At 43.1% G+C, this 15,708-nt stretch overlaps 1 protein-coding gene across 21 annotated transcripts in view; it reads right to left on the bottom strand.

The window, feature by feature from the left end:
* The window catches only part of NRXN1 (neurexin 1), a 1,264,827-nt gene extending 1,250,759 nt beyond the window's left edge, over positions 1-14,068 (bottom strand). For 20 of the 21 annotated variants that reach the window (XM_056118460.1, XM_056118477.1, XM_056118503.1 and 17 more), the window contains exon 1: positions 13,279-14,068. In XM_056118460.1, coding sequence (XP_055974435.1) covers positions 13,279-14,068 — 790 coding nt within the window. Of the gene's footprint in view, positions 1-2,524; positions 2,804-13,278 lie in introns of those variants that run through there. The other variant, XM_056118596.1, reaches the window with a different exon arrangement.
* Between the last annotated feature and the right edge of the window lie 1,640 nt (positions 14,069-15,708).

The raw sequence follows: 15,708 nt of genomic DNA, 5'->3' as shown, positions 1-15,708 counted from the left end.
AATATTCACATATAATGTTTTGCTACTGGTTTATTAGTAGGGAGAAGTCCTCCTAGTAAATAGGATGATTATATTTTATAACTAAATTATAGACCATAACAAGATTTTTTTGGGGGGGATGTCACACCCAGCGATGCTCAGGGGTTATTCCTGGCTCTGCACTCAGGAATCACTCCTGGCATTGCTCAGGGGACCATATGAGATGCAGGGGAACCTGGGTTGACCTCATACAAGGCAAACGCCCTACTCGCTGTACTATCATTCTGGCCCCAAGTTTATTTTTTTTAACTTCATCTTAGTCTTATCTTCAAATCATGATACTAGAGATTTAAAAATATATATTCTAGGCCCCTCCTGCATTCGTCAGACCCATGAAATTCCTTTTAGCCTACATCAACTGTACTTGATGTTCTGGTCCTTTTCAAATTATGTTCGTGTACTTCTCTTTCAATTTACTTACCAAAACTCGTTTTTCTCCAATTATCTTTTCAGTCTCCAGTTTTCTTTGCCTCATTTTCTCAATTACTAAGATCCCATGCATCACAGCTCCCCTAAGACCTCATCATCCTTGTACCAACCATCACTTGCAAGCAGAAAACACTTCAAGATTGTATAACTGACTCCAAGAGAAGTCTTGATTGCCCCTGTTTGGGATGGAAACACAAATTTTCCTTGTCACACAAAGAAGAACTATGTCCAGGAATAATAATGCCCTGGAACTGGAAGAATCCTGGGAAGTTCCAATCATATTTTTTTTATTCAAGGTCCTCTGGGGATGTGCGTAATTCTCAGCTCACAATCAAAGAAGAGTATCATTCTCACTCAGATGAAGAATTATCCCAGTTCCCCAAGCTCTACCTCTATCTGCACTTTATGAAAAATAAATGTAGAGAGTGGAAGAATAAACAATGGATGGGATTTAAGTAAAAACATAATGCTACTGGGAGAAAAAAATAAGTTTTGATAAAAGAAGGCCATATAATTTTAATTATACCATCAAAACATAAGACCAAAGGAAGAAAAAGTGATCTATCTTTAACCAAAAATTTTCATAAAAAGATAGAAACTGATCAACAAGGCATGTTCTGGAATTTTATAATTGATTCTTTTAAATATCAAAACCAAACTTTTTTTAAGATTCCCTTACTTTGGTAAGACATTTTCTGAGAAATCATCTTTTAATAATGACCATTTGGGGGCTGAATAGATAGTTGGAGGAAAGACATTTGGCTTGCACAGGGCTGACCCTGGTTCCAGAAGTCTTTATTGCCTCTGTTCAAGATGAAATGCAACCTTTCAGTGTCATACAAACAAGGACTATGTGCAAAGGTTCACATTTCTGGTACTTCATGTGGTCCCTTGAGTACCATCAGGAGTAATCCTTGAGCACAGAAGCCAGGAATAAGGCCCCAGCACAGACAAGTATAGGTTCAATATTATTAATTAAATTTAAAAGTGGTCATCATGGGCCTGGAGAGATAGTAAAGACGACAGGATGCTGGTCTTGCATTTGACTGACCTGGATTTGATCCCTGGCAACCCCAAACCTCACCAGGAGTGATCCCTGAATGCAGAACCAGGAGAAATCCCTAAGCACTACTGCGTGTTGCCCCAAATCAAAAAAAAAAAAATTTAGTTATCTCGAAATATTCTTCGAGTGGTCTAAATGTTTATTTTTCCAACTATAGAAAAGGAGCTCAGCAATTTTAATCCTAGAATAACTACATATGAGTTTTGGGAAAGCTATTGTTAATAGTAGCTAAACTTCTTTCCCTAGCAGATAGAATATAATTATTATTCCTGCATATATATACACACACATTAAAATTCCATCAAAGTAGCTTATTTTTGAGTAATTGTCAAAGCAATCCAAGAGCAAGACTTAATATACTTAGTTTTGTACAGTCTCCAGAAACAGGATGATCAATAATATAAAAACATTATTGCAGAAAACTCAAGTATCTCTCTTATCATGCCTTTTCACAGAAAAACAGTTTTCTTCTCTAATGGTAGACTATTTAGATTACTAAGGTCTCATGAAGAAAAAAAAGGTATATATTACATAGATAACTTAAAGTCACATATACATTATAATTTCAATACATTTTAACTAGTGTATATTTATAATTTAAAATTATATCCAAGAATCTAAAATCTTACTTGGCAAAAATTATACTATTTTTGCATATGTCATGTCTTCACATAAATTATATATATAGAGATATATATACACATACAACATACATATTTAAAAATCAAAAATAAATGTCTCACTACTCAAAAATGTCTCATTTTAATTCACAGAAAGTTGGCTCACTTTTTATCTAGGGGTTAGTAAATGTATCTTCCCACATAGTTAACTGTCTTCTCATCATGAAACACAAAGCTTCCTACTTCAACAATCCTTTCAACTGAAAAAATTAAACATTTAGTGTCTTCAACAGCATATGTAACATTTTTTTAAATAAATACATTATTTACAGAAAAAAAACTTTTTATTTAGGATAACAGTGAAAGCACAAAAATAGTCTCTCCTATAAGGCAGCTATAGTTAAATGCCGCCATGCCAGCTCTTTCCCTCTGGAGAGCCTGGGCATGCTTAATTATAGAGAGCCATCATTACTTAGAAGAAAAACATGAGTCTTTCATTTCCTTGCCTCTGTTGGACTGGGGAGATTCATTTTGCTGACTCCAGCAAAGTCTGTGTAACACTTAAGCTGGTTGCACAGACAAGGCCAGGTTTTGTCAGGTCACGAACGGCTTCTGCGCTGTAATCGGTCCCACTTCATGTATGGATTGTCATCTGCACGGAATTCATTATGTCTATAATTAAACCCAAGAAAGCCCCTCCTGATGTTCAAATGCTAGCGAAGCAACTGTTCTTCTTGGCAGCAGTTGTTCTAACGTTGGGGACCACCAGATCCCTCCTGGGAACCAGCCTGAGAAAACGCTATCTGGGGTAGCACCATTCCTGTAATGCGGAGTTGGTGTATTTCTAATTAAGGTCCAGATCATTTTGAGCACAAGTAACCAGACACAAATTCAGGTCACTTGACTTGCCAGGTCAGGTTTGTTTTCCTCCCACTTCTTCCTAATAATAGTTTTCATATATACCATAAGCAGCCTAGAGAATATTTCTTCCTAATACTAAGAATCCTGAATTCACTTTAAGACTATGTTGGGAAGCCAAGCTTAACTTCTCTGAAAACAGAAACGATCTTTTTATTATGTAATTTTAATTAAATGCCTATGGTGCCGTTGTTTATATTAAACAGACTTACTCAGATAGTTCTAACTCAGCAACTATCACCATCTACTGATGTGACTGGGTTAGTTTGTGCTGAATCACCAGCAAATATCGAAAATACAATTTCAATAATTTTATCTCCCAGGCTCTGAAATGGATAGAAATTCTATGTTATCTGCTTTGTGCAAACTAAGTTTTTCATTCAAAATATTAAGGACTAGTCATAGTATTCCTCAGATGCTATATGAATTTTATTTCTAGTTAAGCTACATTGGAATCAACCCATCAGGCATAATATGAACAGAGGGTCAACAAAAGAAGCAAATTAGTAGGAAGAAATAAAATGTGATGAATTCTGACAAGCTAATCCATTTCTTTATTATTTCCGCATTAGGAAGTGGCAACAAATGTAAGGTCGGTTGCAACTCTCAATTCCAAAGGCCTTAAGTCAGCCATTCAAATTAGTGCCACACTGACAGTTAATGAACAAATTTCCATCTTTTTAGCATTAGCTGCTTGTTAAGTGAAACTCAAGGTTTGTCATGTGTGGGCAGAGTTCCTGTGTAGCAACAGGCACCAAATTTTAACTCTGCTACTGAGCTAAGGGGCTTTTCTATTCCATAATTTTCATATCTGTAACACATGAATTTAAGAAATCAGCATGAAGAAGCACAGGAATAAAGATGGACAAGGCAGAATGAATATGGCCTCTTACTTAGTGCACACTAACTGGTAACTATACTAACTGTTGTGATTTCCAACAAGAATATTTATTACATTCAAATTAAAGAAGTGCATGGCACCAGTCATGTAAGGGACCTCATGTGCCTCTGAAATATTCTGATGAATAATATTTGAGGGAGAGAAATATACATATTTACATATTGATGGAGTATTATCAGCAGTCTGATGGGCCTTGTACTGTTTGTTTTCCAACCTCACTCTCTGAAATACTTACTGAGTTCTTAAAACATGTTCTTCATGCAATTCCTGAAAATCCCAGTACTAAAGTTATTCTAATTGGAAGACTCACATTGATGGACATTTTACTTTAATACAAATAGATACATACTGTAAAACCAGAACTAGATTTTGTTTCTAAGCCTTTGGGAGGTCCAAGAAAGGCGAAACAATCTCCAAGTTTACACACCAGTTTACAAAAGGGTCTTCTCCCCAATGAATGTCTTAAAGCTATCAGTAATTATTCGCATCTTGCCACAGAGCCATAGCTCAATTGCTGAGCACATGCGTGGTGTTTACAAAGTTAATCCTGACACGAACATTCCTCTGCCCCAGCACATCCACGAGGGACCGGCACCCACAGCTTTGGGCACAGATGAATAAACAAAGATGCAGGATTAGGGGGAGCGATCTTTGAATTTATATTATAAATCCTCAGTAGCCTACAGTTTTAAAATATGGATTATCATTAGGGATTCCAATGGATGAGTCAGCAAACTGTTGCTCACTTGGGAACATTTCTTCCATAATCTGAAAGTTATTTTAAGTTTGGCAGAGTTTGCACACAAAGAAAAGAAGTTTAACATAGTCCTTATAAAATAAAATTTATTTAAATAAATTTAAAATAAATAAGTTAAAATGTATTAACATAATTTATTAAAGTTCATTTGCAATGTGAATCTTCCAAATTAACATTTCCATGTAACCACCACTCAGATTATGCCCAGGGTTTAGCCATATTCTCTAATAATTACTAGAACATGGTAACCTCTGTGCCATCTCTATCACCTGGATTTATTTTAAACTTCACATAAATAGTCACAATTATGTTCCTCAGCTACCTAGTGCTATCTTAAGTTACTTATTTCACTTGATTAGATTTTACAAAAAAGGAGCAAAGAACCAAATTCCTTTTTATACACTAGACTGATGCCCTGTACCAAAATGACAACACAGAACAATAGTATTCAAATGTCATATATATGACCGCATATAACAGTCGAAACTCATCTAAAATGACCCCAAAGTAGATTTACAAACATGCCTAATATTTTTGCTTTTACCAATCACATTACCTAAAATCACCATTTTGCTGTTAGTATTTCTGTCAAATTTCATGTCTTTTGGGGGGCTCAGAAACACTATGAGATAGGTCAGGACTTCACAATTTGCCTGATTTGGTGTTTACTCAATTTAAAATCTTTGAAATTGTAAACCAGAGCAGTGGCCTTGCTCTCTGTTGGATGGTTACTTAGTTGTAGTGCTACAACTGTTAAGTCACTAAATCAGATCTTATGCCACATTTTGCTTCTACACATCCTGTAAATAACGATATCATTTTGGTCGAGCAGGCCCAGTAACGTCTCCATTTTTGAGACTTGTTGTTACTGTGTTTGGCATATTGAATATGCCATGAGTAGCTTGCCAGGCTTTACCATGCAGGCGAGATATTCTCAGTAGCTTGCCGGGCTCTCTGAGAGGGATGGAGGAATCGAACCCGGCTCGGCCAAGCTGACTGCACACAAGGCAAATGCCCTACCGCTGTGCTAAATAATGATAAGAAAAGAATTTGAGAAAAAAATAAAAACCATTCCCACAGTCAAAAAGAAATACATTTAATCCATGCATAAGGGAGAAAACCAAAATGTCCATGCCACTTCTGGGAAGCTCTAAGGCAGGTACCAAAACAAGTAGTTATTACTATTGTTTTCAAAATACTATAGGAATATCTTAAGAATTACTATTCCGCAAAGGCCACAGTAAATTAGTAAGTTCACTGATTCCTCCATTTCTAAATAATCGAAAAGGCACTGAGCCAGAAAGTGTAAAGAGGGACCAGAGTGATAGTCCAGTGCATGTGTGTGTGGGGGGGGGGGGGTGGGGGGGGGCGGGGAGAAGAGACTTGCCTTGCACACAGCTTACTCCGGTTTCATCCCCACCACCAATTACAGTCCCCTGAGCCTGCCTGGATGGTCCCTGAGTCCAGAGCCAGGAGGAAACTCTAGGTATATACAGGTTTGACACAAAAACAGTTTTAGAAAAGTTAAATATTTGAGAGCAGGGAGATGGTTTAAGGGCTGAACATATGCTCTGCTTGTGGGGACACAGCTCAATTCTAGGTATCCCATGGTCCCCCCAAGTACCTGCCAGAAAGAACCCCAAACAAAGAAAAAGTAAAATGAGTTTTCACTATACTGCTTCAAACAATGAAATATGGCTCTGGTGTGAAATGATGTATTCTGAATTACCATTAAATATAAATATACTTATACACATTATAAAACTAGTATTCATAGTGAGTTCTGAGAGGTAGTTTATCATCACAGGAAAACAAAACCTGAATATTTTTTAAAATTTTTATTAGTTAAGTACCATGAGGTATAGTTGCAGACTTACAAATTTTTGTGCTTGGGTTTCAGTATACAATGATCGAGTACCCATCCTTCCACCAGTGCCCATTCTCCGCCACCACTGATCCCAGTATCCCTCCCACCCCCCATCCCCCCATCTCACCCTGCCTCTGTGGCAGGGCATTCCCTTTTGTTCTCTCTCTCCTTTTGGGTGCTGTGGTTTGCAAAAGAGGCATTGAGTTGCAATCATGTTCGGTCTAGAGTCTACTTTCAGCATGCTTCTCCCATCCTGGGAGAATCCTCCCAACACCCTTTATTTGGTGCTCCCTTCTCTATCTGAGCTGCCTTTTCCACTAGCATATGCGGCTGTCCTCCAAACCATGGGGTAAACCTCCTGGTACTGACCTCGGCTATTCTTGGGTGTTAGTCTCCTGTTTTGTTACTTTATGTTCCCCAGATGAATGCAATCTTTCTTTGTCTGACCCTCTCTTTCTGACTCATTTTGCTTAGCATGATACGTTCCATGTAGTACCACTTGTATGTAAATTTCACGACTTCACCTTTTCTAACAGCTGCATAGTACTCCATTGTGTAGATGTACCAAAGTTTCATTAACCAGTCATCTGTTCTCGGAAACTCAGAAAACCTGAATATTTCTAAGGTCAAAATTTCATCACATATTTATAGGAGTTAATCCTGCATTCAACTAGCTCACTCACTTACTCAGTAACTGAAAATGGACAGTAGTTAATGACTGTTTGCAAGAACCAGTATTGCTCTCATTCCTAATTATTAGAATATAGCAAATAATAATAGACAAATCAGGCCAATTTTAAAAGTAATCATTTAAAGGATAACATTTCATTTATCATGTCCATAACTGCAACCTAATTACATAGACATATAGGTACGTACACACACACACACACACAACACACACATACAGGTATATATTTATACATATGCATATAATCTAAAAAGTGTCAAGTAGACATTTCAAAGTTCTTTCTCTGTCACAACCACTAATCTAAAAAGTTTACATGAAAGTATTTGCTTAACTTTGATCAAATACCTAGGGACAAAATCCTATAATCCTAATTCCTTTTGAGTAACAGAAGTTTGAGTAGAGCTACTGGAAACCAGGCAGTGTGGACCAAGAATGCATAATTAAGTTGTGACGTGCAACTCCTTCTTAAAAAAATCTCCAAATAAAATGTTTCACCTCAATTTGTGCACTTTACTCTGGTAACTCAGTTTTATATTATTTTACAGTCAAGATAAGCTTTTTTCGACAGATCAGATAAATGCCTTTCATTGTCATACCTTAAGAGCTTCCCAGAACATTTTATCAAGATCAAAACTATTGATAAATTCTCCCTTCCACTCAAAGCTTTTTCCGCACAAATTATTCATTTCCAATAGTAGATTTAAAACAATACCTCTTGCAAAAATCTCTGAATCATTTGTATCTAGTGCCTGCTGATCACGCAAATACTCGTGATTTTTAATTACAAAAATTGTATTGACATAATTTTTTATTGTGACCACTGAAATACTGAAAGCCTGGCAACAATAAAATGCCCAAGAGTTCTATACCTAACCCAACTCACACAGCTTTATACTGTGAGCAGAATGAATCTTGTTTTTCCCTCTCATCTAGTTCCGACTACAGCTCACAGTGGGTACTTAACAAATGTTGTTGACTCACAAACAGAAGACAATGTTTTCACTTTTTCTCTGGCCCTCTATCAATCTGTTCCCTACACTGGAGCCTAAGTGACATTTTTTTAAATATAAATTTGATGATTGCATCCGTTTCTCCACCCTCTCCACTAAGCTCCTTCCATTGCTTTTACATCCCTTTTACAAGAAAGACAAAAATGTCTGACAGAGTCCAGGAGGTCCTTCAAGACATGACTGTGCTCCTCTAAGCATGAGGAGGGGAACACACACATGCCATTTCTCCTCTAACTTTATTGGTTAATTATTTCTCTTCACTCAGATTTTAGTTTAAGCATAACCTACAGTTAAACTGGCTACTTGATTTGAATTCTCACAATAACATCGGCCTGTCCTTCAAAATCCAAACCACCATTTCATGTTTCTAGGCATTTATTTTCTTTATTATTTCTCCTCACATAAATATGATGTCAGTGAAGGTAGAAACTACTTTTGAGGGTTCATTCATTTACAATTTTATTCCCTGGGCCCAATGCATAGGAAAAGAAAAAGAAAAACAGTAAACCAAGATTTGCTGATCAAGAAACAAACAAATGGATGAACAAATGAATACGGTTGCTTATTTGATCACATCAGTAAAGTCAGAAAAAGCTAGGGTTTAGTAAGAGACACTCATCATATTACCAGATTGGGTCATTTGAAGTAATCAACTACCAGAAGCCAGATGTGTTTATGAGCATTTAACAAGGGAAGTGGATAGAAATGATGTTCACAGTCTAGCACAAGATTTTAATATAAATGACCCTAAAATGTATAAAACCTGGATTTAGAAATGATAAAGTGTAATGATCTATAATTGATCAGCTGTTCACTTTCATTTTTAAGCTTGATAGCCATGAAATTCACTAATTCTTTTAATTTCTGGGAATCTTTGAGTCCTCTTAAGTAGAAACATTAAATAATAATGATCTGGGGCACTTAGTATGATTCATTGAAAAAAAACCCATAAGTATCCATTAAGAAAGATGACATTTTGGGAGAGTGGAATTCTGATGATAACTCTCAAAGACAAAAGTGATTCATTAGTTGGTTGGATTCTGTCACTTCGCTAGTTGTATTCTATCAACTCCTTTTATATAACTTTCTTTTTTTCCCCCCTGTTGAACAAACCCTGAACCTGGAACAATATCAGCCCTAAAAATACTGGAAATATTAGAAGCATGATAATATAATATGGAATAATAATAATAATAATTTAAAAAGTGCTTGTGTTCTTATTAGGGGTAAGCCAATAACCAGGTAATGACAGAGAACTTTTTTTTTGGCTTTCTGGGTCACACCTGGCGATGCATAGGGGTTACTCCTGGTTCTGCACTCAGGAATTACCCCTTGAGGTGCTCAGGGGACCATATGGGATGCTGGGAATTGAACCTGGGTTGGCCATGTGCAAGACAAATGCCCTACCCGCTGTGCTATTGCTCCAGCCCCAAACGTCTTGAATTCTCTTTTCATCAGGACATAAATAAACAAAACTCCTTGGGCCTGAATAAACAGAGCAAGGATAATTAATAAAAGAGTTCATAATTTTAAAAAAGCACAGAAATACATAGGTGCATAAATAGCATTCTAGGTCAGAATACAGAAAATTGCATATTTTTAGGCCCTCATACTCTATTTCAATATACAAGCAACACAAATAATATTAAACTTTTAAAATTAAGTTATAAAGAAAATTACACTGAAAACACCTATAATTTGAAAAAAAAAGAAAACACCTATAATTTGAATTTTATCTAATATTTGCTGTTGATTTGTCTCCACGTTTTCTCTAATGAATGTAGATTTATTTGTTTTTAAATCAGTATTTCAAAAGAATGGGGCAATCAGCGTGCAAGCTGGTAGAGACGGGGTTTGTTTATACTTCATCTGAATAGAAATCATCTATCCCCAGCCATCAATACATGATCGCTGTTGGGAGAGGCAGGCATCCTCAATTAATTATTTAATAGTCACTTGGTACCCATGACACTGGTAAAAGAAGCAAAATGGAACCACTCGTTCTGGGAGAGCCCTACTGCCTTCATCAATCCATCCCCCATTTCTGAGAAAATTAAAGGAATCCAGCCCTTTGTTTTCCTCACAGGACTGGTGGTGATCTTTACACTCCTTTTTCAGCTCAGATTTTCTAAACGAATCAATGCTCCAGAACAGTCCCGATAGGTAAGCTTTTCGAGGAATTCTTTACCTTATGCTTCAGTCCCTATATTGTTCAGTTCTGCCTCCTGATAATTGGAATTTCTTCATCTTCTGGAAAGAGCTGTCTACTTGGAAGAATAAAATGCATTTCTGAGGCAGCTCATTCTGCTTCTCTTAACATATCACTTTTTTTCATGCTTTTCTCCACCCTTAACTGTTCCTGATTATGCATGATCCCTGAATGTCTACATTAAAATGCATAGGAAAATAAAAATTCTTATTTAAAACACCCTCCCACACAGAACAAGCTGTCATGGTGGCATATTTGTTTCCTCATTTAAAGGAGGAAGTTAGAGCTCATGCGTCCTTCATTAAATCACCTTCTCTAGTTTTAAAAGTACCATTAGGATACTCAGAGCAAATTTTCCCACAAAAGAATACTCAATTTTTATTCATTTCTATCACTATAGAGGTAAGCAACTTCAGTTATATTGTAGCAATCATCACACACATTTGTCATTGTCGTGATTTATAATTAAGTTAGATTTCCTAGAGGAACAGAATAAATATAAAATGCAATCAAATGATGAGAAAATGTACTATTTTATTGGTTTAAATAATGATAAAGCTTCATCTTCAATGCGTGGAACTATAATGAAAAGCTGAAGTGCAGCATATATAGGCCATGCATAAATACACAGCCATCTATAATTACTTTGGTCAAGATATAATAAAAACAAAAGCCCACATGAAGCAGAGGGCAAGAAAATGATCTTTCCTTTACCCCCTTAGAAATCCACTAAGGCTGCAGTACTCTCCTAACGACTAGGTTTTTTCCTTCCTAACTAACTCTCTTCACTAAACAATCACAAATTGTATCAAGTCTCCATTTCTCTTCAAGTCAGTTGAGAGAGAACTGCCAAGTCTAATAAGATTTACAAAGGCAAGTTCCCCTTAGCATTAAGAGGAGGGAGAGACAGAAAGGAAAAGAGTGTGCGCTAGAAATTTTACAAAGAAATACAGTCACACTTTGAGCTTTTGTCTCTACTGCTCTCAAAATCAGTTTTAATATTTCACCTACTGAGATCAGCCACCAATGCCATTGACCCTTGCTGTTGATCGCTTTGATGTCAGCCCTGGTCTAGTGTCAATCCTGATACCTTCTGTCCTGCTCAGCCACCAATACACCTTTGTGGATCGCTCAGTTTCTAGTCATTTCTGTATTTAGACAACAATATTTATCCTGAGTTGCTGTCATGTAGCCACACTACAGAAACACTCTAAGAAACTGAATTCTATTCATAAAAGGGAGAAAATAAAACTTAAGCATACTATTTTTTTTTTGTACTTCATACTGTTTCAACCCCTAAGGACAACAGAAATTACAGCTCGGCTTTGGCTCTTCAGAGAAATCTCATTAGCTAAGTAGCCTCAGAAAATCTCTTGCAGGACTTCATGCACAATCTCTGGTAGCTGGCAAGCAGCTCACCAGCCCAGCATCGCCTAAACGCCTCTATTCATTTCAAGACACTGGCTGGAAATTGTTTAAATGCCTGTACGCATTCTCTGACCTGGGCTCCCCCTTTGCAAAAAACCAACAAATCACATCATTGTCCTTAGACTGAGCGGTGTGGGCCTTGCCCAGAACCAAATAAACTACACCAGACTCTCTGAAATCCTCCTCCTCCTCCTGATTATGAACACCCCAGACTTGGGGAGCAAAGGATTCATATTTACTTGCGAAAGTCCCGGGCCAGCTGGGGTGCTGGGGCCCTGTCTCCCTGTCCTGTATCCAGAGGGAGTGGCCACACTGCGCCTGTCGGCCAGCTGGCCTGCATTCCCGGGCCTCCCCAAAACGTGAGTGCATCTGCCTCTGACGCAGGAAACCTGTGTCTTATCACGAGTGCACGCAGGCGAAATGAGCGGTTCCTGGCAGGGGCCCAGGGGGTAATTGATGGGGGAGATGGTACCAGTCCCAAGGGAGGTGTTCTCCTTGAACCAAGGAAGAACAGTAGGGGGGGACCCAAGACATGCCCGGGAGGCCAGGGCACCTGCCATGGAGGCTACTGGGCCCACTCAGAGACTGGAGAACTCTGCGAGAGCCTGGAAGTGGGTCTTCATTGGGGCAGGAGGCAAAAGGTGGGGGACGTAGCCCCAGGGAAGGTGCTTTGCTGGTCCTGGGGAAGGCAGTGGGGGTGGCCCGGGTGCACCTGCCGGGGTGGCTGCTGGCCTACTCAGAGGCTGGGGATTCTACGAAAGCCTGGGGCTGGGTCTTCAAGGAAGCAGGAAGCAAAAGGGTATGGGTGATGGGAGCCCCAGGGGCTTCAGAGAAGATGCTTTGCTGGCCCTGGGGAAGGCAGTGGGGGGGCGGACGGGGGTCCAGCACCTGCCATGGGGGCTGGTGGCCCACTCAGAGGCTGGGGACTGCACTTGGGCCCTGGAATAGGTCTTCACTGGAGCAGGGAGCAAAGGGTGGGGGGACAGGAACGGAGCCCGAGGCAAGGTGCTCCGCTGGCCCTGGGGAAGGCAGTGGGGGGTGGCCGGGGCCCACCTGCCGCGGGGTTCGCTGGCCCACTCTGAGGCCGGGGACTGCACGTGGACCCTGGAAAAGGTCTGCACGGGAGCAGGGAGCAAAGTGGGGGTGGGGAACGGAGCCCGAGGCAAGGTGCTCCGCTGGCCCTGGGGAAGACAGTGGGGGCTGGCTGGGGTCCAGCCCCTGCCATGGGGGCTGCTGGCCCCCTCTGAGGCTGGGGGCCGCACCTGGGCCCTGGAACGGGTCTGCACGGGAGCAGGGAGCAAAGGGAGCGGGGCCGGAGCCCCCAGGGGGCAGCCCCCCGCCCGTACCTTGGCTGCAGTCCTTGCCGCGGAAGCCCGTCCTGGAGCAGTCGCACACGGGCTGGTCGTCCACCACGGAGCACACGCCGCCGTTGAGGCACGCGCCGGGGCCGCCGCGCTCGCCGGGCTCGCAGGGGCCGCGCGCGTCGCCGGGGCCGTCGCCGCCCTCGTCGGGGTCCGGGTCCAGGCGCACGAGGCCGCTGGCCAGCGGGAGCGCGGGCGCCGCGTCCACGCGGACGTCGCGGATGGAGCCCCGGAAGGGCGCGCGCTGGCGCACGGCGGCCAGCGTGAGCTTGAGCGCGGCCTGGCGCAGGTCGGGGGGCAGGCCCCCCACGAAGAGCCCGCTGAAGACCGTCATGTCGCGCCGCTTGGACGCCACCTGCACCCACTGCGCGTCGCGCCCGTCGATCTGCAGGGACGTGTTGCGGAACTGGCGCCGCAGCCGCACGTGGTGCCACGCGCCGTCGTTGACGGGCGGCTCGGCCAGCAGCGTGGCGGGCTCGGCGCAGAAGATGGACAGGCTGAGCTGCAGGCGGCCGCCCTGCGCCAGCACCAGCTCCAGGAAGTCGCAGAAGCCCTCGTCGTCGAAGTAGAGCAGCAGCCCGCGCGCGCTGCGCGTCTTCAGCTCGAAGCTCAGCTCGCTCTCGCAGCAGGCGTTCCACTTGGGGAAGCGCGTCCACTGGCCGTCGGCGCCCGGGAACTCCAGCCCCGCGCCCAGCTCGGCCCAGCAGCCCAGCAGCAGCAGCGCCAGGCCCAGCGCGCAGCAGCCCCCGCGCCGGAGCAGCGGCGCCGCGCCCATGCTCCCGGGGACCGGGGCGCGGCGCGGGGCGGCGGCGGCGGCCGTGGGGGCCGACAGGGTCGCGGCCGGCCGGGCGCCCGCGCGGGGGGCGCCGCGAGGGTCCCGCGGCGGGGCCGGGGCGCGAGCGGGGCCCCCGCCTCTAGCCAGCTCCTTTCTTCTTCTTCTTCTTCCTCTTCCGAGCGCCCCGCCCTCTCTCCCGACGGCCCCCTTCGGGCTGGGGAGCCTGGACCCCCGGGGTCCCGGGCGGCCACGGAGCGTCCGGGCCACGGGGAGGAGACACCTTGGAAGCAACGCTCCGGAGAAGGGGGCGCCGAGCCGCGGTCGAGGGGACTCACTGGGCCATCGCCGCGCACTGAGCTAGTAGGGGGCCGTCGCTGGGGTCCGTGAGGGCCGCACGCGCATCATCGGCCGGGCGCGGTGAGCGGGCCGGGCGCAGGCGGGCAGCGTCCGTCGAGGCGCGACCTCGCACACAGTTCCCCGGCGAGGAGGAGGAGGAGGAGGAGGAGGAGGATCGAGGATCCTGGGATTGAGAGCCTCGAGCGTGGCTCCTCGGGACCGGGTCTGAAACCAGAAGGGAGAGCGGGCGGGGCCTTGGCTGCTTCCTCGCGCGTTGCTTCCCACACCCCGCACAGCGTCGAGGCCCGCCACTGCTCAGATCACGCTCTTCCACCGGGAGTCGCAGCAGGATTCCTCGCGCGTGGCCTCAGGCCCGACTGGCTGTCTGTTTTCCCCTCCCGGACTGGAGGGTTCCAACCCAGAAGCTGTGAGATGTGCAAATCGCACCAGCTTCTCTGTGCTCTGCCTCTGCCAGGCCCAGCTAAGGTGACGACACATCAATTGCTTGGCTGTTGGTGGTGCATGTTGGTTTTGTATTTGCCTTTAAGAAGGACCCAGAAATCTGTAGAAAATTGAAATGAAAAGAAATGAGGGCTAGAGTCCTGCATGGGATTACATAAATCTTGTTCAACTCAGAAAACAGGTAGATAATTATCGCGGTTACTAATTCGGACTTCGCTGTATTTGTCTTTAGCTACAAGTAAGATGGAAAGTCTCCCGAGAGTTAAAAAGTCCTCGCGTTCTTCCAGCCGGCCATTTCACCCTTGCGTAGGACCGGAATGGTCAAGAGTTCCCCCTCCCCCTCCCAGGCTTCTCCCAAGTACTGGTAATAGTCGCCTGTACTTCTTCTCTGAAAATGCTTGAGTTTTGAATATCTAAGAGGGCCAGAGAGTTCTTTTTATAGAACTTCTGCTCATAGTGTTTACTGGTTACACGGACAAAAATACAGCTTATTTGGATTTTAGCTGACAGCCAACCAGGCAAGAGGGAGAGCAAATAAAAGTGCCGACCGGAAACCACTGGCTTCGATGTGTATAACATTCCTCCCATTTCATTCTCTTTCGAAAAAGAAGGAATCTCTTAAATATTGGGAATCTTTCAAGTTTAAACAAGCGTTTCATCCTTTGCATTGAAGGGCTGATCTGTTGCAAAACAAAAAATGTACCACCTGAGAAACTATCTCTATTGGATGACATTTATCTGAAATGACCACCAGCAGCTCCTCTCAAGAGAGCTGAAGTATTTAATATTTTGCCAAACAGTGCAGTGTGCCTAACTTCTCTTACACTGCTCCTCTGGCTGTC

Source organism: Sorex fumeus, unplaced genomic scaffold (genome assembly GCF_029834395.1).
Source record: "Sorex fumeus unplaced genomic scaffold, SorFum_2.1 ptg000003l, whole genome shotgun sequence".
Classification (NCBI taxonomy): Eukaryota; Metazoa; Chordata; class Mammalia; order Eulipotyphla; family Soricidae; genus Sorex; species Sorex fumeus.
Note: the sequence above shows the minus strand (reverse complement) of the source record. Positions and strands in the feature narration are given on the sequence as shown.